The following is a 19,904-nucleotide window of genomic DNA, read 5'->3' as shown; positions in this document are numbered from 1 at the left end:
CCAGGCCCACCCCAGGGTGCGAAGGAAGGAACGGAGACGAGCAGGAGGACCTGAACTTTATTAAGGGGCTCCCCAGGGGGGTGAGGGGGGCAAGGGGAACGGATGAGCTCTCCCCCCCTCCCCAACTCCAAATCCTGACGTGTTCAGGGGTCCAACGCGGACAGCCCCCCGGCCCCCGGCTCCTCCTCAAAGACGAAGCGGTGCATCGCTGCCACGTACTGGGAGCCGCTGGGGTCTTCCAACCGCTGCCGGGCCAAGGGCAGGAACCGGTCCGTGCTGTAGTAGCGCAGCGCGGGCCTGGGGACCCGCAGCGCGGCCAGGAACACCTGGGAGGTCGGGGGTCAGGGGCCCACGGGGGGGGCGGGGGACAGTGAGCCCACTGTTGGGTAGGGACCGTCTCTAGATGTTGCCAACTTGGACTTCCCAAGCGCTTAGTACAGTGCTCTGCACACAGTAAGCACTCAATAAATACGATTGATTGATTGATTGACAGGGGCCACGGGTGGTCGGGGATCAAGGGCCCACGGGGGGTCGGGGGATGATTACTGCATCAGCCTCCTTTCTAATCTCCCATCCTCCTGTCTCTCCCTGCTTTAGTCTATACTTCCCTATTCTTCGGTCTCTACTTCACTCTACTGCCCGGATTATCTTTGTACAGAAACTCTCTGGGCATGTCACTCCCCTCCTCCTTATAACGTCCCCCCAGTAACGCGGGCGAGGACTGTCTCCCCACGTATAACGCGGGCGAGGACCGCGTATCAGTTACCTTATACCAAGTATCAGTAAGTATCAGTTACCTTATACTGATAGAATACAGTATCATCATCAATCGTATTTATTGAGCGCTTACTGTGTGCAGAGCGCTGTACTAAGCGCTTGGGAAGTACAAATTGGCAACATCTAGAGACAGTCCCTACCCAACAGTGGGCTCACAGTCTAAAAGTATGTATAGAATATGCAGTCTATATGGAATATATACTATATTCTAGCCTGTGAGCCCGTTGTTGGGTAGGGACCCTCTATGTGTTGCCGATTTGTACTTCCCAAGCGCTTAGTACAGTGCTCCGCATACAGTAAGCGCTCAATAAATACGATTGAATGAATGAATGAAGGGGCCACGGGGCGTCGGGGATCAGGAGCCCACGGGTGGTCGGGGGACAGGGGCCATGGGGGGGCGGGGGTCAGGGGCCACGGGGCGTCGAGGATCAGGGGCCCACGGGTGGTCGGGGGACAGGGGCCACGGGTGGTCGGGGGACAGGGGTCACGGGTGATTGGGGGACAGGGGCCACGGGTGGTCGGGGGTCAGGGGCCACGGGACGTCGAGGATCAGGGGCCCACGGGTGGGCGGGGTCAGGGGCCACGGGACGTCGAGGATCAGGGGCCCACGGGTGGTCGGGGGACAAGAGCCACGGGACGTCGGGGATCAGGAGCCCACGGGTGGTCGGGGGACAGGGGCCACGGGTGGTCGGGGGTCAGGGGTCACGGGACGTCGGGGATCAGGGGCCCACGGGTGGCCGGGGGTCAGGGGTCACGGGACGAGGTCGGGGACATTCGGTGGGGCTGAGTCCGGCGGAGGGGCCCGGGCCTCCCAGCGCGGCTCCCCCTCCCCCTCCCCGGTCCCGCCCCCCGCGCCCCCGGCCCGCGGGTGCCCGTGGGTGCCCGTGGGTGCCCGCGGGTGCCCGCGCCCGTGCCCACCTCCACCACCTCGTCGGGCTCCTGCGCCGCCTCGCGAAAGAGGCGCTCGCTGTGCTGCAGGTAGCGGGCGAACAGGGCTCGGGTGGCGGGGTCCGCGGCCCCCAGCAGCCCCGCGGGGCCCCCCTCCTGCTTCTCCCGCAGGGCCGAGCGCACCGGGCCGCACTCGATCAGGCTGAGGCTGGGCGGGGGGCGAAGGGCGGGGGGCGAGGACGGGAGTGAGGGGGAGCAGGCCGCACCCCCGTTCCCCGCACCCCCGGCTCCCGGAGTCCGCTGAGGCGGGGCCCTCCCTGGGGACGTCTCCCTCCCGGGGCCCCGGGGGTGTGTGTGTGTGGGGGGGGGGGGGGGCTCCCGTCGGGGGTCTCGGTCTCACTGGACGTTGAAGGGCACGAGGAGCACGGCCAGGCTCTCGCACAGGCCCTCCAGGGCGAACTTGCTGGCGCAGTAGAGCGCGTTGAACGGGATCCCTAAGGCCGCCGGGGCGGAGGGGGAGAGGGGGAGGCCAAGGGCTGAGCGGAGGAGAGCGGGGGGCCTCCCGTCCGTCTGCCCGCCCCGTCCGTCCATCCGTCCGTCCAGCCTCACCTTGCAGGCCCCCGATGCTCCCGGTCACGAGCACGCGCCCCGCGCGCCGCCGCTTCATGTCGGGCAGGAAGGCCTGGAGCACGTGCACGGCCCCCAGCACGTTCACGTCCAGCACCTGCCGCGCCGCCACCGGCGGCTGGGCCTCCAGGGGCCCCACCAGACCCCGGCCCGCGTTACACACTGGGGGCGAGCCCCCCGACACGCGTTACACACTGGGGACACGGGCCGAGGCCCGCGTTACACGTGGGGAGACGGTCCCGGCCCGTGTTATACGTGGGGAGATGGTCCTCGCCCACGTTGTACATGGGGAGACGGTCCTCGGCCCACGTTGTACATGGGGAGACGGTCCTCGGCCCACGTTATATGTGGGGAGATGGTCCCAGCCCGTGTTATAAGTGGGGAGACAGTCCAGGCCCGCGTTATAAGTGGGGAGACAGTCCAGGCCCGCGTTATAAGTGGGGAGACAGTCCAGGCCCGCGTTATACGTGGGGAGACGGTCCAGGCCCGCGTTATACGTGGGGAGACGGTCCAGGCCCGCGTTATGCGTGGGGAGACGGTCCAGGCCCGCGTTATACGTGGGGAGACGGTCCAGGCCGGCGTTATACGTGGGGAGACGGTCCAGGCCCGCGTTATACATGGGGAGACGGTCCAGGCCCGCGTTATACGTGGGGAGACGGTCCCAGCCCATGTTATACATTGGGAGACGGTCCTCACCAGAGTTATACATGGGGAGATGGTCCCGGCCCATGTTATACATGGGGAGACGGTCCAGGCCGGCATTATACGTGGGGAGATGGTCCTCGACTGCGTTTTACGTGGGGAGACGGTCCTCGCCCGCGTTATACGTGGGGAGACGGTCCTCGCCCGCGTTGTACATGGGGAGACGGCCCCCGGCCCGTGCTATGCAAGGGGAGACAGCCCCGGCCCACGTTATACATGGGGAGATGGCCCTGGCCAGCGCTATGCAAGGGGAGACAGCCCTGGCCCACATTATACATGGGGAGACGGCCCCGGCCCTCGTTATACAAGGCGAGACGGCCCCGGCCCGCGCTATGCAAAGGGAGACGGTCCTGGCCCGTGTTACACATAGGGAGCAGGTCCTCGCCCGTGTTGTACATGGGGAGACGGTCCCGGCCCATGTTATACGTGGGGGGAGATGGTCCCGGGCCACATTATCCATGGGGAGGTGATCCGGTTGGGCGTTACACATGGGGAAGCCCCAGCACGTCCCGAACCCTTCTCCCTCTGGGGTCGGAGGGTGACCGTGGGACCTTGGGGTTCTGGTGAGGGGCGAGGGACCGGTTGGGGGGGGGGGGTCTCGGGTCTCACCCAGCACGTCCACCCGTCCTTCGCTGACAGCGGCCTTGGCGGCGGCCACGGAGCCCGGGTCGGTGACGTCCAGCGGTAGGGTCTCCAGGGATCCGGGTGGGCAGCCCCGAGCCCTCGCCCCTTCCCACAGCGGGCCCTGCGTCGCCGGGTCCCGCAGGGCGGCGTACACTAGTCGCCAGGGCCGGGGGACGGGAGAAGGGGGTCAGGGTCCGCGGGGCTCCCCCAATCCCCGGCCCGGCTCTCCCCTGCCCGCCCTTGCCCTCCCTTGCCCTCCTCGCCCCGCTACCTTTGAAGCTTCGGGACGGATGGGCGGCCAGGCGCAGGGCGAGGTGGAGCCCGATGCCCGAGGAGCAGCCCGTGATGAGGACCACGGTCCGGGCCATGCCGGGGCCAGGACACGGAGCAGCCCGGGACCTCAATCCCTCAACTCCACCAGGCGGGCCTGGACGGTGGGGTTTTAGGGCCACAACCCAGCCCCCAGCCCACGCGGCTCCATCTCCAGCCCCTGTTGTGTCTACACTGCTATCGCAAGGACGAGGAGCCTCCGCCTCCTCCCCGCCGAGCAGTCGGACACACGGACGACGGACAGGCAGGCAGGGGGGTGGACACACAGGAGGGTTGGCGGGCGGGTGGGCAGACAGGAGGGTGGACGGGTGGGCAAGCAGACAAGATAGAGACTTTGGACCGTGGAGCGGCCCAGGCGGGGGACGTGCAGGCCTGAGGCCTCATCTCCATCCTCTGGGCAGGGGCCTAACCAGGCCAGGGGAAGGGAAGCAGCCCGTTTTGCTGCCCCATCTCCCTGGACTAGACCGTAAGGTGGAGAACGGGGGCTTGACTTGCTTCCCCAAGCAGCATGGTGAAGCGGCTAGAGCCTGGGAGCCAGAGGGTCCTGGGTTCTAATCCCAGCTCTGCCCCTTGTCTGCTGTATGACCTTAGGCAAGTCTTCTAACTTCTCTGGGTATCAGTTCTCTCATCTATCAAATGGGGAGCGAGACCATGAGCCCCATGTGGGACAGGGACGGTGTCCAACCCGATCTGCTTGGCTATGTATCTGACACATAGCGATCACTTAACGAATACCACAGTTATTAGTTATTATTACTCAGTTATGGTCTGTGTGCCTCGGTCTGGCTGCACCCCCTGCGCCCCACCCCGCCCTCAACACTGAATGAGGCTGATGGCGGTCTGATTACCGGCTTTATTTTTTCAGTAAAAGCGGTTCACAATTCAGCTCCGGACTGGGGTGGGATAGGACGGGGGGCAGGCAGCCGGGACGAACGCCTCCGGGCCGGCCGGCGGCCGGGGCCACTCCCCTTTCCTTCTTTTCCTTCATTCCTGGTGACATCCACCCTATGACAAGGGCCAGCCCGAGATGAACCTGGTCCCTATCTCCCCCAACTCAGCTCGCTGAGGGGATGTGGGCTGGCGGGGGGGCCCAACTGGGCAGGTCTGGACTCGGTGCCCGTTGGAGGCGGACGGGTCTAGGGGTTGAGAGAGAGAGGCCTGGCATTCGGCCCCCTACCCTGTACACAGACATAGGGACACACATTTACACACTCATACACTTCCTCTTGACTGCCTCTCTCAGCTCCTAGCACGTACGCACATGTGTGCACACAGACACCCCCTCCTGACCCTCCCTCTCACCCCCCTGGCACACAGGCACACACTCCTACACCCCGTCCTGACTGTCCCTCTCACCTGCCTGCACCCTCCCTCCCCCGCCCAGTCCCTCTCACTCCCTGGCACAGCTGCACACCCACCCACCCACCCACCCATCCGTCGGCCGGTGGGTCGGTGCCCGGTCGGCGCGGGGTCAGCGGCGCCGGCCGGGGTAGTACTTGAGGAACAGCTTCCGTGCCAGTGCCACAGTGTCGCCGGTCGGCTGGACCGGATAGCGCCGGGAGCCGAGCACGAAGGCCCGCCCGAGCCGCAGGGCCTCCCGCTCGAAGACGTCCTGGCGGAAAGGCAGGCCGCGGGCCAGGCTGTCGGCCAGCTGGCCGGCGAACAGGGCCCAGCGCGGGGCGTAGTAGTCGGCCAGCAGCCCGGACAGCTGGCGGTTCCCGTAGTCCAGGATGTTGCCGTCGGGGCCCCAGAGCGTGACCAGGTAGCGGGCGCCGCGCTCGTAGCGCCGGGCCTCGCCCGCGCCGGCGCCCGCCTCCTGCGCCCTCGCCAGCTCGGTGCCCAGCAGGAAGCGGCCGTCGGAGCCCAGCAGCGCGTCCAGGGAGGGCAGCAGGTCGAAGGCCAGGAGCCCGCCGGCCGCCAGCAGGGCGGGCAGCCGGCGGGCGCGGTAGGCGTCGCGCAGCTCGGCGAAGAGCTGGGAGGCCAGCTCCTGGCCGGCCTGGCGGCTGACGTCAAGCAGGTCGTAGCGGTAGGCCGGGCTGGAGGCCAGGGCCGGCGCGGCCTCCAGCAACAGGCGCCAGGCCTCCAGCACGTCCGAGCGGTTGTAGGGCACCGCCGGGTCCAGTCGCAGCGACGGGCGCCGCACGAGGGGGCTGCGGTTGTGGCCCGAGCAGGCCGGGGCCGGGCACGAGTAGACGCTGCGCATCAAGTGGCGCCAGGCGGCCGCCGCCCCGGGGTGGGCCGCCCCGTAGCGCCGGGCGGCCCAGCCCTCCAGCCAGGAGCCCAGGTCGGGCACGGGGTCCCGCCGCCAGCCCAGCTCGGCCAGGAGCGCGTACACCACCTCGTTCTGCTCGATGCCCTCGGGGGCCATGCCCACCCCGGCCAGCGTGGAGCCGGGGAAGCGGCGGGCGGCGGCGGGCCCGCCGTTCAGGGCCTCCAGGGCCCCGAAGAGCCCGTGGTTGCCGCCGAAGTTGTGCAGGAGGCACCAGATGAAGGGCTGGCCGGCAAAGGAGGCCGTCTGCGGGTACACGGGCCGCGACTCGGCGAACAGGTCGAGGACGAGCAGCCGCCCGAGGGGCACGGCCTCCAGCACGGCCCGTGCCTGCTCGGGGCCCCAGAAGTCAGGGTCGTTCTGGAACATCCAGGCCTGCAGCACCCACGTGGCCTCGGGGTCCACTGGGGGACGGGGAGGGAGGTGAGGGGGTGGGTCCCCTTCCCCCCCACCCCAAATGACCCCGCTCCGCCCCGTCCTCCCCCCCCGCCTCCCACACACCCCCCTCAGCCCCTCCGCTCTCCGTTCGTCCCCGCCTCGGCCCTTACCTGCCACCATGGCCTTGTACACTGCCGCGGTGGCGGCCCCCAAGTAGGCGGGATCGGCCGAGGGGGGCCGCATCTCATTGAAGGTGTCGGCCGAGTAGAAGTGGTCAGAGCCGAACATGCGGGTTAGTTCCTGCAGGAACATGCGGCCGATGACGGGGAACAGGGGGTCGTCTGGGGCCAGCAGGGAAGCGCACGAGTACGTGCAATCAAAGTGGCTCCAGCTGCCAAGCACGGTGATGTTGGCATTAGGGTACACCCTGGATGGGGGGGGTGACGGAGAGCGGGGTCAGGTGGACGGTGCCAGGCTGTGGCCGATGGACGGACACACACACACACGCTCAGACCCAGGCCCAAGCAGGTCCCCTGGTGTCACCTGGCCAGGGCCCGGGGCACGTGGCCCGCGAAGGCGGGCAGCACCGCCATCATCCCGAAGGATCTCATCCTGTCCAGGATCCGATACTGCGGGAGAGAGAGGAGGGGTCAGGGCAGGCCCGGGGGTCCCAGTCCCCCCGCCCCCTCGGCTCAGGGCTCCCCCCGGCCCTCCTACCTGCAGGGAGAGCTGCTTGATGTGCCACGAGGGAGGCAGCGGCCCACCCCAGGTGTGCAGGTTGCCCATGCGTCCCCAGGCCAGGAAGCTGGGGCCGGTGAAGTGCTCATCGATCTCCGTCTGGTTCAGCCCCAGGGTCCGGTACACCTGGGATGAGCGGGGTGAGCGGGCGAGGCCCGGGTCACTCCAGGTGCCCAGAGAGGCACCCCGCCCTCTGGGCCCCAACGCTCGAGTCCCGGATCAGCTGCTGGAGAAGCAGCGGGGCTCGGTGGAAAGAGTTCATCATCATCAATCGTATTTATTGAGCGCTTACTATGTGCAGAGCACTGTACTAAGCGCTTGGGAAGTCCAAGTTGGCAACATATAGAGACAGTCCCTACCCAACAGGGGGCTCACAGTCTGAAAGGGAGAGACAGAGAACAAAACCAAACATACTAACAAAATAAAATAGAATAGAGTAATAAGTACGTACAAACATATATACATATATACAGGTGCTGTGGGGAAGGGAAGGAGGTAAGATGGGGGGGATGGAGAGGGGGACGAGGGGGAGAGGAAGGAAGGGGCTCAGTCTGGGAAGGCCTCCTGGAGGAGGTGAGCTCTCAGCAGGGCCTTGAAGGGAGGAAGAGAGCTAGCTTGGAGGATGGGCAGAGGGATTTGGGGGTCATGGGTTCGAATCCCGGCTCTGCCAATTGTCAGCCGTGTGACTTTGAGGCACTTCTCTGTGCCTCGGTTCCCTTAATGGGGATTAAGACTGTGAGCCCCCCCAGTGGGACAACCTGATCTCCTCGTAACCTCCCCAGCGCTTTGCACATAGTAAGTGCTTAATACATGCCATCATCATTTTTATTATCCCCGATACCTGCGGGGACACCCTCCCCCGACTGGGCCTCGAAGCTATCTGTTATGTAGGGGTGACGGTTGTGGTGTGCTTCAGGGCAGCCCCGTCCCGTGCACCTGCTGCCAGATGGCTTCTTGTCCGGAGAAGGCCAGCGCCAGGTTGAAGCCGTTCAGCGCCATCCAGTCCAGCTCCCGCTCCCAGCGGTCCCAGTCCCAGAAGGTGAAGGAATAGCTCTGAGTGCAAACGTTCTGGTAGTAGCGGTACCTGAGAAGCGGAGAAAGCAGCGGGGCTCGGTGGAAAAGAGCCCGGGCTCTGGAGTCGGAGGTCGTGGGTTCAAGTCCCGGCTCCGCCAACTGTCAGCTGGGTGACTTTGGGCACGTCACTTCAATCGATTGAATTTATTGAGCGCTTACTGTGTGCAGGGCACTTGAGAAGTACAAGTTGGCAGCACACAGAGACGGTCCCTACCCAACAGTGGGCTCACACTTCACTTCTCTGGGCCTCAGTTTCCTCATCTGTAAAATGGGGATGAAAACTGTGAGCCCCCCCCGTGGGACAAGCGGGTCACCTTGCAACCTCCCCAGCGCTTAGAACAGCGCTTTGCACATAGTAAGTGCTCAATAAATGCTATCATTATAGAGAAGCAGCGTGGCTCAGTGGAAAGAGCCCGGGCTTTGGAGTCGGAGGTCATGGGTTCAAATCCCAGCTCCACCACTTGTCAGCTGTGTGACTTTGGGCAAGTCACTGAACTACTCTGTGCTTCAGTTCCCTCATCTGTAAAATGGGGATTAAGACTGTGAGCCCCCTGTGGGACAACCTGATCACCTTGTAACCTCCCCAGTGCTTAGAACAGTGCTTTGCACATAGTAAGTGCTTAACAAATGCTATATTATTATTATTATTATTATTATTATTGTTACCTGGCGGCCCAGAGGAGGAGGAAGAGGAGGACTTGTTTCGTTCTCTTATAGATGGTGAGCCCGCTGTTGGGTGGGGACCGTATCTCTTTGCTGCCAACTTGTACTTCCCAAGTGCTTAGTCCAGTGCTCTGCACACAGTAAGCGCTCAATAAATACAATTGATTGATTGATTTCCCACTGAGCCACGCTGCTTCTAGACGGTGAGCCCGCTGTTGGGTGGGGACCGTCTCTAGATGTTGCCAACCTGGACTTCCCAAGCGCTTAGTCCAGTGCTCTGCACACAGTAAGCGCTCAATAAATACGATTGATGGATCGATTGATTTCCCACTGAGCCACGCTGCTTCTAGACGGTGAGCCCGCTGTTGGGTGGGGACCGTCTCTCTATGTTGCCAACTTGGACTTCCCAAGCGCTTAGGTCAGTGCTCCGCACACAGTCAGCGCTCAATCAATACGATTGATTGATTGATTGATTGTTGGGTAGGGGCCGTCTCTCTATGTTGCCAACTTGGACTTCCCAAGCGCTTAGGTCAGTGCTCCGCACACAGTCAGCGCTCAATCAATACGGTTGATTGATTGATTGATTGTTGGGTAGGGGCCGTCTCTCTATGTTGCCAACTTGGACTTCCCAAGCACTTAGGTCAGTGCTCTGCACACAGTCAGCGCTCAATCAATACGATCAATCGATTGATTGATTGAGTCCGGTGCTTTGCAAACACAGTAAGCGCTCCATAAACACGATGAAATGACTTTTAGCGGACCGGCTTGGCCTGAGCCAGCCAGAGAAGCTGCTGTGGCTCAGTGGAAAGAGCCCGGGCTTTGGAGTCAGAGGTCATGGGTTCAAATCCCAGCTCTGCCAACTGTCAGCTGGGTGACTTTGGGCAAGTCACTTCACTTCTCAGTTCCCTCACCTGGAAAATGGGGATTAAAACCGCGAGCCCCCCGTGGGACAACCTGATCACCTTGTAACCTCCCCAGCGCTTAGAACATCATCATCATCATCATCAATCGTATTTATTGAGCGCTTACTATGTGCAGAGCACTGTACTAGACTGTGAGCCCATTGTTGTCTCTATATGTTGCCAACTTGTACTTCCCAAGTGCTTAGTACAGTGCTCTGTACACAGTAAGTGCTCAATAAATACAATTGAATGAAGAGAAGCAGCGTGGCTCAGTGGAAAGAGCCCGGGCTTTAGAGTCAGAGGTCATGGGTTCGAATCCAGGCTCCACCACATGTCTGCTGTGTGACCTTGGGCAAGTCACTTAACTTCTCTGAGCCTCAGTTCCCTCATCTGTAAAATGGGGATTAAGACCGCGAGCCCCACGTGGGACAACCTCATCACTTTGTAGCCCCCCGCCCAGCGCTTAGAACAGTGCTTGGCACATAGTAAGCGCTTAACAAGTGCCAACTTTGTAACTTGGGAAGTCCAAACTGGCAACATATAGAGACAGTCCCTACCCAACAGTGGGCTCACAGTCTAAAAGAACAGTGCACATAGGAAGCGCTTAACAAATGCCAACTTTGTAACTTTGTAGCTTGGGAAGGCCAAACTGGCAACATAGAGAGACAGTCCCTACCCAACAGTGGGCTCACAGTCTAAAAGATCAGTGCACATAGGAAGCGCTTAACAAACGCCAACTTTGTAACTTTGTAGCTTGGGAAGTCCAAACTGGCAACATATAGAGACAGTCCCTACCCAACAGTGGGCTCACAGTCTAAAAGATCAGCGCACATAGGAAGCGCTTAACAAATGCCAACTTTGTAACTTGGGAAGTCCAAACTGGCAACATATAGAGACAGTCCCTACCCAACAGTGGGCTCACAGTCTAAAAGATCAGTGCACACGCGAAGCGCTTAACAAATGCCAACTTTGTAACTTTGTAGCATGGGAAGGCCAAACTGGCAACATATAGAGACAGTCCCTACCCAACAGTGGGCTCACAGTCCAAAAGATCAGCGCACATAGGAAGCGCTTAACAAATGCCAACTTTGTAACTTGGGAAGTCCAAACTGGCAACATAGAGAGACAGTCCCTACCCAACAGTGGGCTCACAGTCTAAAAGATCAGCGCACATAGGAAGCGCTTAACAAATGCCAACTTTGTAACTTGGGAAGTCCAAACTGGCAACATAGAGAGACAGTCCCTACCCAACAGTGGGCTCACAGTCCAAAAGATCAGTGCACATAGGAAGCGCTTAACAAATGCCAACTTTGTAACTTGGGAAGTCCAAACTGGCAACATAGAGAGACAGTCCCTACCCAACAGTGGGCTCACAGTCCAAAAGATCAGTGCACATAGGAAGCGCTTAACAAATGCCAACTTTGTAACTTGGGAAGTCCAAACTGGCAACATAGAGAGACAGTCCCTACCCAACAGTGGGCTCACAGTCTAAAAGATCAGCGCACATAGGAAGCGCTTAAGAAATGCCAACTTTGTAACTTGGGAAGTCCAAACTGGCAACATAGAGAGACAGTCCCTACCCAACAGTGGGCTCACAGTCTAAAAGATCAGTGCACATAGGAAGCGCTTAACAAATGCCAACTTTGTAACTTGGGAAGTCCAAACTGGCAACATAGAGAGACAGTCCCTACCCAACAGTGGGCTCACAGTCTAAAAGAACAGTGCATATAGGAAGCGCTTAACAAATGCCAACTTTGTAACTTGGGAAGTCCAAACTGGCAACATAGAGAGACAGTCCCTACCCAACAGTGGGCTCACAGTCTAAAAGATCTGTGTACATAGGAAGCGCTTAACAAATGCCAACTTTGTAACTTGGGAAGTCCAAACTGGCAACATAGAGAGACAGTCCCTACCCAACAGTGGGCTCACAGTCTAAAAGAACAGTGCACATGGGAAGCGCTTAACAAATGCCAACTTTGTAGCTTGGGAAGGCCAAACTGGCAACACAGAGAGACAGTCCCTACCCAACAGTGGGCTCACAGTCTAAAAGATCAGTGCACATGGGAAGCGCTTAGCAAATACCAACATTATTATTATTCTTGGTGGCACCGGGGCTGGGTTTTGGCGTCCTACCTATAGGGCGCCGTGTGGAGGATGCCCGGGCCGGGCACGGCGGGCAGAGTGTCGGGCAGGCGGAGCTGCGGGCCGGACCAGGCCACCTGGCAGCCGCAGAAGTCCCGCAGGTAGCGGTGCAGGCCGGCGGCCGCCGCCACCCCGGAGGACCCCGCCACCCGCACCGGGACCCCCCCGCCCCCGCCGCCGTCCAGCAGGTAGGTGTCCCCGCCGGGCCCCGGGGACAGCGACCGGTTCACCGTCACCGAGAAGTTCCCGGCCGCCGCGGGCCCCAGCAGCCGTTTGAGGAGGCCCCGCACGGCCTCCGCCTCCCGGGCTGCAGCCCCGGAGGGCTCCCCGGAGGAGGAGGAGGAGGAGCCCCCCACCAGGAAGAGGAGGCCGCCCAGCAGGGCCGCCCTGCTGCCCATCGCCACCGCCCTCGCGCTCCGAGCCCCGCCCGCGCCGTGCCTCCGACCGAAGCCCCGCCCCTCCCCTCCCGCCGCCCAATCCCCGCGCTTATCCCGGGGGGCGTAGCCCCTCCGGACCAATCAGAGGGCGGGACGCGCCCCCGCAGTTAAAGGAGCCGAGCGTCGAGGCCTCCCTTCCCCGCCGGTCCTTCCTCTCCCCCCCCTTCCCCGCCCTCTTCATTCAATCAATCAATCAATCGATCGTATTTATTGAGCGCTTACTGTGTGCCCAGCACTGTCTCATCATCATCATCATCATCATCATCAATCGTATTCATTGAGCGCTTACTATGTGCAGAGCACTGGACTAAGCGCTTGGGAAGTACAAGTTGGCAACATATAGAGACAGTCCCTACCCGACAGTGGGCTACATATTTATTACTCTATTTATTTATTTATTTTATTTGTCCATATCTATTCTATTTATTTTCTTTTGTCAGTATGTTTGGTTTGGTTCTCCGTCTCCCCCTTTTAGACTGTGAGCCCGCTGTTGGGTAGGAACTGTCTCTGTATGTTGCCAATTTGGACTTCCCAAGCGCTTAGTACAGTGCTCTGCACATCGTAAGCGCTCAATAAATACGATTGATGATGATGAGGATGATTTATTGAGCGCTTACTGGGTGCACAGCACTGTCTCCCCCTGTTAGACTGTGAGCCCCCTGTTGGGTAGGGACAGTCTCGATATGTTGCCGACTTGGACTTCCCAAGCGCTTAGCACAGTGCTCTGCACACAGTAAGCGCTCAATAAATACGATTGATGATGATGATGATGATGATGATCCTAAGCGCTTGGGAAGTCCAAGTTGGCAACATAGAGAGACAGTCCCTACCCAACAGTGGGCTCACCGTATTTATCCAGCGCTTAATAATAATAATAATACTATTGTTAAGCGCTTACTATGGGCAGAACACTCTTCTAAGCGCTGGGGGAGGATACAAGGTGATCAGGTTGTCCCACGGGGGGCTCACAGTCAATATATACGATTGAATCAATCAATCGTATTTATTGAGCGCTTACTATGTGCAGAGCACTGTACTAAGCGCTTGGGAAGTACAAATTGACAACATATAGAGACAGTCCCTACCCAACAGTGGGCTCACAGTCTAAAAGGGGGAGACGGAGAACAAAACCAAACATACTAACAAAATAAAATAGAATAGATATGGACAAGTAAAATAAATAGAGTAATAAATATGTACAAACATATATACATATATACAGGTGCTGTGGGGAAGGGAAGGAGGTAAGACGGGGGGATGGAGAGGGGGACGAGGGGGAGAGGAAGGAAGCGCTTACTATGTGCAGAGCACTGTTCTAAGCGCTGGGGGAGGATACAATCAATCAATCAATCAATCGTATTTATTGAGCGCTTACTGTGTGCACAGCACTGCACTAAGCGCTTGGGAAGTACAAGTGGGCAACATATAGAGACAGTCCCTACCCAACGGTGGGCTCACAGTCTAAAAGGGGGAAGAAGGAGAACAAAACCAAACATACTAACAAAATAAAATAAATAGAATAGATATGGACAAGTAAAATCAATCAATCAATCGAGTAATAAATATGTACAAACATATATACATATATACAGGTGTTGTGGGGAAGGGAAGGAGGTAAGATGGGGGATGGAGAGGGGGACGAGGGGGAGAGGAAGGAAGCGCTTACTATGTGCAGAGCACTGTTCTAAGCCCTGGGGAGGATACAAGGTGATCAGGTTGTCCCACGTGGGGCTCACAGTCAATAAATACGATTGAATGAATGAATGTATATATGTTTGTACGTATTTATTACTCTATTTTATTTGTACATATTTATTCTATTAATATGTTTTGTTTTGTCTTCTGTCTCCCCCTTCTAGACTGTGAGCCCGCTGTTGGGTAGGGACCGCCTCTACATGTTGCCAATTTGTACTTCCCAAGCGCTTAGTACGGTGCTCTGCACACAGTAAGGCTCAATGAACACGATTGAATGAATGAATGAATCCCCATTTTACAGATGAGGTAACTGAGGCTCAGAGAAATTAAGTGACTTGCCCAAGGTCCCACAGCAGACATATGGCAGAGCCGGGATTCGAACCCATGACCTCTGACTCCAAAGCCCGGGCTCTTTCCACTGAGCCACTGGACTAAACGCTTGGGAAGTATAAATTGGCAACGTATAGAGACGGTCCCTACCCAACATTCATTCATTCATTCATTCAATCGTATTTATTGAGCGCTTACTGTGTGCAGAGCACTGGACTAAGCGCTTGGGCAGTATAAGTTGGCAACGTATAGAGACGGTCCCTACCCAACATTCATTCATTCATTCAATCGTATTTATTGAGCGCTTACTGTGTGCAGAGCACTAGACTAAGCGCTTTGTAAGTATAAATTGGCAACGTATAGAGACGGTCCCTACCCAACATTCATTCATTCATTCAATCGTATTTATTGAGCGCTTACTGTGTGCAGAGCACTGGACTAAGCGCTTGGGAAGTACAAGTTGGCAACATATAGAGACAGTCCCTGCCCAACAGCGGGCTCACAGTCTAGAAGGGGGAGACAGACAACAAAACAAAACATATTAACAAAATAAAATAAATAGAAAATGTACAAGTAAAATAAATAAATAGAATAATAAATATGTACAAACACCCACCTCCTTCCCCTCCCCACAGCACCTGTATATATGTTTGTACAGATTTATTACTCTATTTTACTTGTACATATTTACTACTCTATTGATTTTATTTTGTTAATATATTTTGTTTTGTTGTCTGTCTCCCCCTTCTAGACCGTGAGCCCGTTGTTGGGTAGGGACCGTCTCTAGATGTTGCCGACTTGGACTTCCCAAGCGCTTTGTCCAGTGCTCTGCACACAGTAAGCGCTCAATAAATAGGATTGAAGAATGAGTGAATGAACTGTAACTCCAGGCCGGAGACCCTCAGCGGGAAAGCTCCTGGATTGGGGTCCGGGCCGGAGAGGAAGCTGCCGCCGGACACCCCCGGCCTCGTGCTGGTCACCAGACTGGGCCCATGGAAAGCCCCGCCGCGAGGGACTTTCCCTTCTCCGCCTGGTCTAGCTAAGGCCCCAAGCGCAGGCTCCGGGCCTCTAAATCATCTGTACTGGGCACAGAATAATCAGTCAAGCAATGCCATTGATAATTATAATAATAAGGGCATTTGTTAAGTGCTTATCGCCAGGCGAGAGGCAGGGCCGCGTAGATGGGAGACCCTAACTCTAAATCATCATCAATCCCGGCTCCGCCAATTGTCAGCTGTGTGACTTCGGGGAAGTCACTTCACTTCTCTGGGCCTCAGTTCCCTCACCTGTAAAATAGGGATTAAGACTGTGAGCCCCCCGTGGGACAACCTGATCACCCTGTAACCTCCCCAGAGCTCAGAACAGTGCTTTGCACATAGTAAGTGCTTAATAAATGCTATCATTATTATCATTATTATCAATGTGGAAAGAGCACGGGCTTTGGAGTCAGAGGTCACGGGTTCAAATTTCGGCTCTGCCACTTGTCAGCTGTGTGACTTTGGGCAAATCACTTCACTTCTCTGGGCCTCAGTTCCCTCATCTGGAAAATGGGGGTTAAGACCGTGAGCCCCCCATGGGACAACCTGATCACCCTGTAACCTCCCCAGAGCTTAGAAAAGTGCTTTGCACATAGTAAGCATTTAATAAATGCTATCATTATCATTATTATTATCAATGTGGAAAGAGCACGGGCTTTGGAGTCAGAGGTCACGGGTTCAAATCCCAGCTCTGCCACTTGTCAGCTGTGTGACTTTGGGCAAGTCACTTCACTTCTCTGGGCCTCAGTTCCCTCACCTGCAAAATAAGGATTAAGACCGTGAGCCCCCCATGGGACAACCTGATCACCCTGTAACCTCCCCAGCGCTTAAAACAGTGCTTTGTACATAGTACGTGCTTAATAAATGCTATTATTATTATTATTAACAATGTGGAAAGAGCACGGGCTTTGTAGTCAGAGGTCACAGGTTCAAATCCCAGCTCTGCCACTTGTCAGCTGTGTGACTTCGGGCAAGTCACTTCACTTCTCTGGGGCTCAGTTCCCTCATCTGTAAAATGGGGATTAAGATCGTGAGCCCTGTGTGGGACAACCTGATCACCCTGTAACCTCCCCAGAGCTTAGAACAGTGCTTTGCACATAGTAAGCGCTTAATAAATGCTATCATTATTATTATTATTATTATTATCAATGTGGAAAGAGCACGGGCTTTGGAGTCAGAGGTCACGGGTTCAAATCCCAGCTCTGCCACTTGTCAGCTGTGTGACTTAGGGCAAGTCACTTCTCTGGGCCTCAGTTCCCTCATCTGGAAAATGGGGGTTAAGACCGTGAGCCCTCCGTGGGACAACCTGATCACCCTGTAACCTCCCCAGAGCTTAGAACAGTGCTTTGCACATAGTAAGCGCTTGATAAATGCTATCATTATTATTATTATTATCAATGTGGAAAGAGCACGGGCTTTGGAGTCAGAGGTCACGGGTTCAAATCCCAGCTCTGCCACTTGTCAGCTGTGTGACTTTGGGCAAGTCACTTCACTTCTCTGGGCCTCAGTTCCCTCATCTGGAAAATGGAGGTTAAGACCGTGAGCCCTCCGTGGGACAACCTGATCACCTTATAACCTCCCCAGCTCTTAGAACAGTGCTTTGCACATAGTAAGCGCTTAACAAATGCCATTATTATTATAATTATCAATGGCATTGCTTGACCAATTATTCTGTGCCCAGTACTGTACTGAAAGCAGCATGGTTTAGTGGAAAGAGCCTGGGCGTTGGAGGGCGTGGGTTCTAATCCCGACTCTGACACGTCTGCTGGGTGACTTTCGGCAAGCCACTTCACTTCTCTGTGCCTCAGTTCCCTCATCTGTAAAGTGGGGATTAAGACTATGAACCCCGCGTGGGACAAATTGATTACTCTGTATCTACCCCAGCACTTAGAACAGTGCTTGGCATATAGTAAGTACTTAATAAACACCCTCACTATTATTATTGAGTACTGAACTGGTAGACATGTATCCCCCACACAACAAGCTTCCAGTGTAGAGGTGAAGACAGAGAGACACCACAGATATACCAGAAGCAACGTGGCTTAGTGGAAAGAACACAGGTTTGGGAGTCAGAGGATGTGGGTTCTAATCCTCACTCTGCCACTTGCCGGCTGTGTGTCCTTGGGCAAGCCGCTTTGCTTCTCTGTGCCTCAGTTACCTCATCTGGAAAATTGGGATTAAGACTGCGAGCCCCACGTAGGACAACCTGATTACCTTGGATCTACCACAGTGCTTAGAACAGTGCTTGGCACACAGTAAGTGCTTAACAAATACCATTATTATTTTTATTATTCACAATCCCTCATACTGCTCCTAAAGACAGTACTTTGCAGCATAGAGTTGTTTTTGTTTTTTTATGGTGTTTGTTAAGCGCTTACTATGTGTCAGGCACTAAGTGCTTGGTAGATGAGCTAATCAGGTTGGCACAGTTCCTGTCCCACAGAGGGCATACAGTCTTAATCCCCATTTAACAAATGAAGGAACTGAGGCCCAGAGGAGATAAGTGACTTGCCCAAGGTCACATAGCAGACAAGTATCGGAGCAGGGATTCAAACTCATGACCTTCCGACTCACAGGCCTGTGCTGTATCTACTTAGTATGGTGTTTTTCTTTAAAAGGGTATTTAAGCACTTACTATCTTCCAGACACTGTTCTAAGTGTGGATACAATTTAATCAGGCTGGACACAGTCCATGCACCATATGGGGTTCACAGTCCTAATCCCCATTTTATAGATGAGGTAACTGAGGCACAGAAAACTGAAGTGACTTACCCAAGGTCACCCAGAAGAAACACATCTACATCTTTAGCCCTGATCTCTCTCCCTCTCTTCAGCCTCACATCTCCTCCTGCCTTCAAGACACCTCTACTTGGACGTCCTCCTGTCAGCTCAAACTCAGCGTGTCCAAAAATGGAACTCCTTAACCTTCCCACCCAAACCCTCTCCTCCACCTGACTTTTCCATCACTTTAGACGGCACCACCATCCTTCCTGTCTCACAAACCCTTAACTTTGGCGTTATCCTTGACTCCTCTCTCTCACTGAACCCACATATTAATCCATCACTAAATCCTGTCGGCCTCACCTTCACGACATAGTTAAAATCCTCCCTTTCCTCTCCATCCAAACTGCTACCACGATAATACACTCATCCTATCCTGCCTGGATTACTGCATCAGCCTTCTTGCTGACCTCCCAGCCTCCTGCCTCTCCCCACTCTAGTTCATAATTCACTCTCCTGCCTAGATCATTTTTCTACAAAAACTTTTAGGACATGTCACTCCATTCTTCAAAAAACTCCAGCCACCTCTGCATCAAACAAAAACTCCTCACCATTGACTTTAAAGCACTCTCCCCACTTTGCCCCTCATACCTCACCTCACTTCTCTCCTACAACCAGCCCACACACTTCACTCCTCTTCTCACTATGCCTCGATCTCACCTGCCTCGCCAACTACCCCTAGCCCATGGCCTGGAATGCCCTCCCTCAACAGACAATTTCTCTCCCCCCATCAAAGTCTTACTGAAGGCACATCTCATCCAAGAGGCCTTCCCAGACTAAGACCCACTTTTCCTCATCTCCTGCTCCCTTCTGCATCTCCCTAACGTGCTCCCTTTGCTCTTCCCCCCTCCCAGCCCCACAGCACTTATGTACATAATGGTGATTTATTTATTTGTACTGATGTCTGTCTCCCCCTCTCCCAGCCCCATAGCACTTATGTACATAACTGTGATTTTATTTATTTGTACTGATGTCTGTCTCCCCCTCTCCCAGCCCCATAGCACTTATGTACATAACTGTAATTTCATTTATTTGTATTGCTGCCTGTCTCCCCCACTCTAGATTGTAAACCCGTTGTGGGCAGGGAATGTGATTGTTCACTGATGTATCGTACTCTCCCAAGCAGGGCTCTGCACACAGTAAGTACTCAATAAATAAGATTGAATGAATGGATGAATGAAGCAGCAGAGCCGGTATCAGAGTCCAGGACCTTCCAACTCCCAGGCTCGTGCTCCGTTAGGCAACGCTGCTTCTCATGGTGTCCTGCATCAGTGGTATTTATTGAGGAATTACTCTGTGCAGAGCACCGTTCTGAGCACTTGGCATTTGGTGAAGCCTCAGCTTAGGGCTGTCACATCCCCGTTCCCTTCACTCCACAGAAGCCTCCCTCCCACAGGTCACAAATGATCTCCTTGCCAAATCCAAAAACCTTTACTCCATCCTAATCCTCCTTGACGTCTTCACTGCTTTCGACACTGTCAACCACCCCCTTCTCCCTCCAACCTAGGCT

The 19,904-nt window shown here is 56.1% G+C and overlaps 2 protein-coding genes across 2 annotated transcripts; both read right to left on the bottom strand.

The window, feature by feature from the left end:
- Nucleotides 1-38: 38 nt before the first annotated feature.
- Nucleotides 39-4,068, bottom strand: HSD17B1 (hydroxysteroid 17-beta dehydrogenase 1). Its single transcript, XM_038754447.1, has 6 exons — nucleotides 3,890-4,068; nucleotides 3,604-3,771; nucleotides 2,275-2,454; nucleotides 2,066-2,159; nucleotides 1,696-1,873; nucleotides 39-326 (listed from the first exon to the last, which is right to left on the bottom strand). The coding sequence occupies exons 1-6, from the start codon at nucleotides 3,984-3,986 to the stop codon at nucleotides 144-146; spliced, it is 900 nt and encodes a 299-aa protein (XP_038610375.1). The 5' UTR covers nucleotides 3,987-4,068; the 3' UTR covers nucleotides 39-143.
- A 1,319-nt stretch (nucleotides 4,069-5,387) lies between these two features.
- Nucleotides 5,388-12,512, bottom strand: NAGLU (N-acetyl-alpha-glucosaminidase). Its single transcript, XM_038754257.1, has 6 exons — nucleotides 12,106-12,512; nucleotides 8,270-8,417; nucleotides 7,313-7,459; nucleotides 7,139-7,224; nucleotides 6,766-7,022; nucleotides 5,388-6,621 (listed from the first exon to the last, which is right to left on the bottom strand). Exons 1-6 carry the CDS (start codon nucleotides 12,510-12,512, stop codon nucleotides 5,420-5,422), a joined length of 2,247 nt encoding a protein of 748 aa, XP_038610185.1. The 3' UTR covers nucleotides 5,388-5,419.
- Between the last annotated feature and the right edge of the window lie 7,392 nt (nucleotides 12,513-19,904).

Source organism: Tachyglossus aculeatus, chromosome 11 (assembly GCF_015852505.1).
Source record: "Tachyglossus aculeatus isolate mTacAcu1 chromosome 11, mTacAcu1.pri, whole genome shotgun sequence".
In the NCBI taxonomy this organism is placed as follows: domain Eukaryota; kingdom Metazoa; phylum Chordata; class Mammalia; order Monotremata; family Tachyglossidae; genus Tachyglossus; species Tachyglossus aculeatus.
This window is presented reverse-complemented; position numbering and strand designations above follow the sequence as displayed.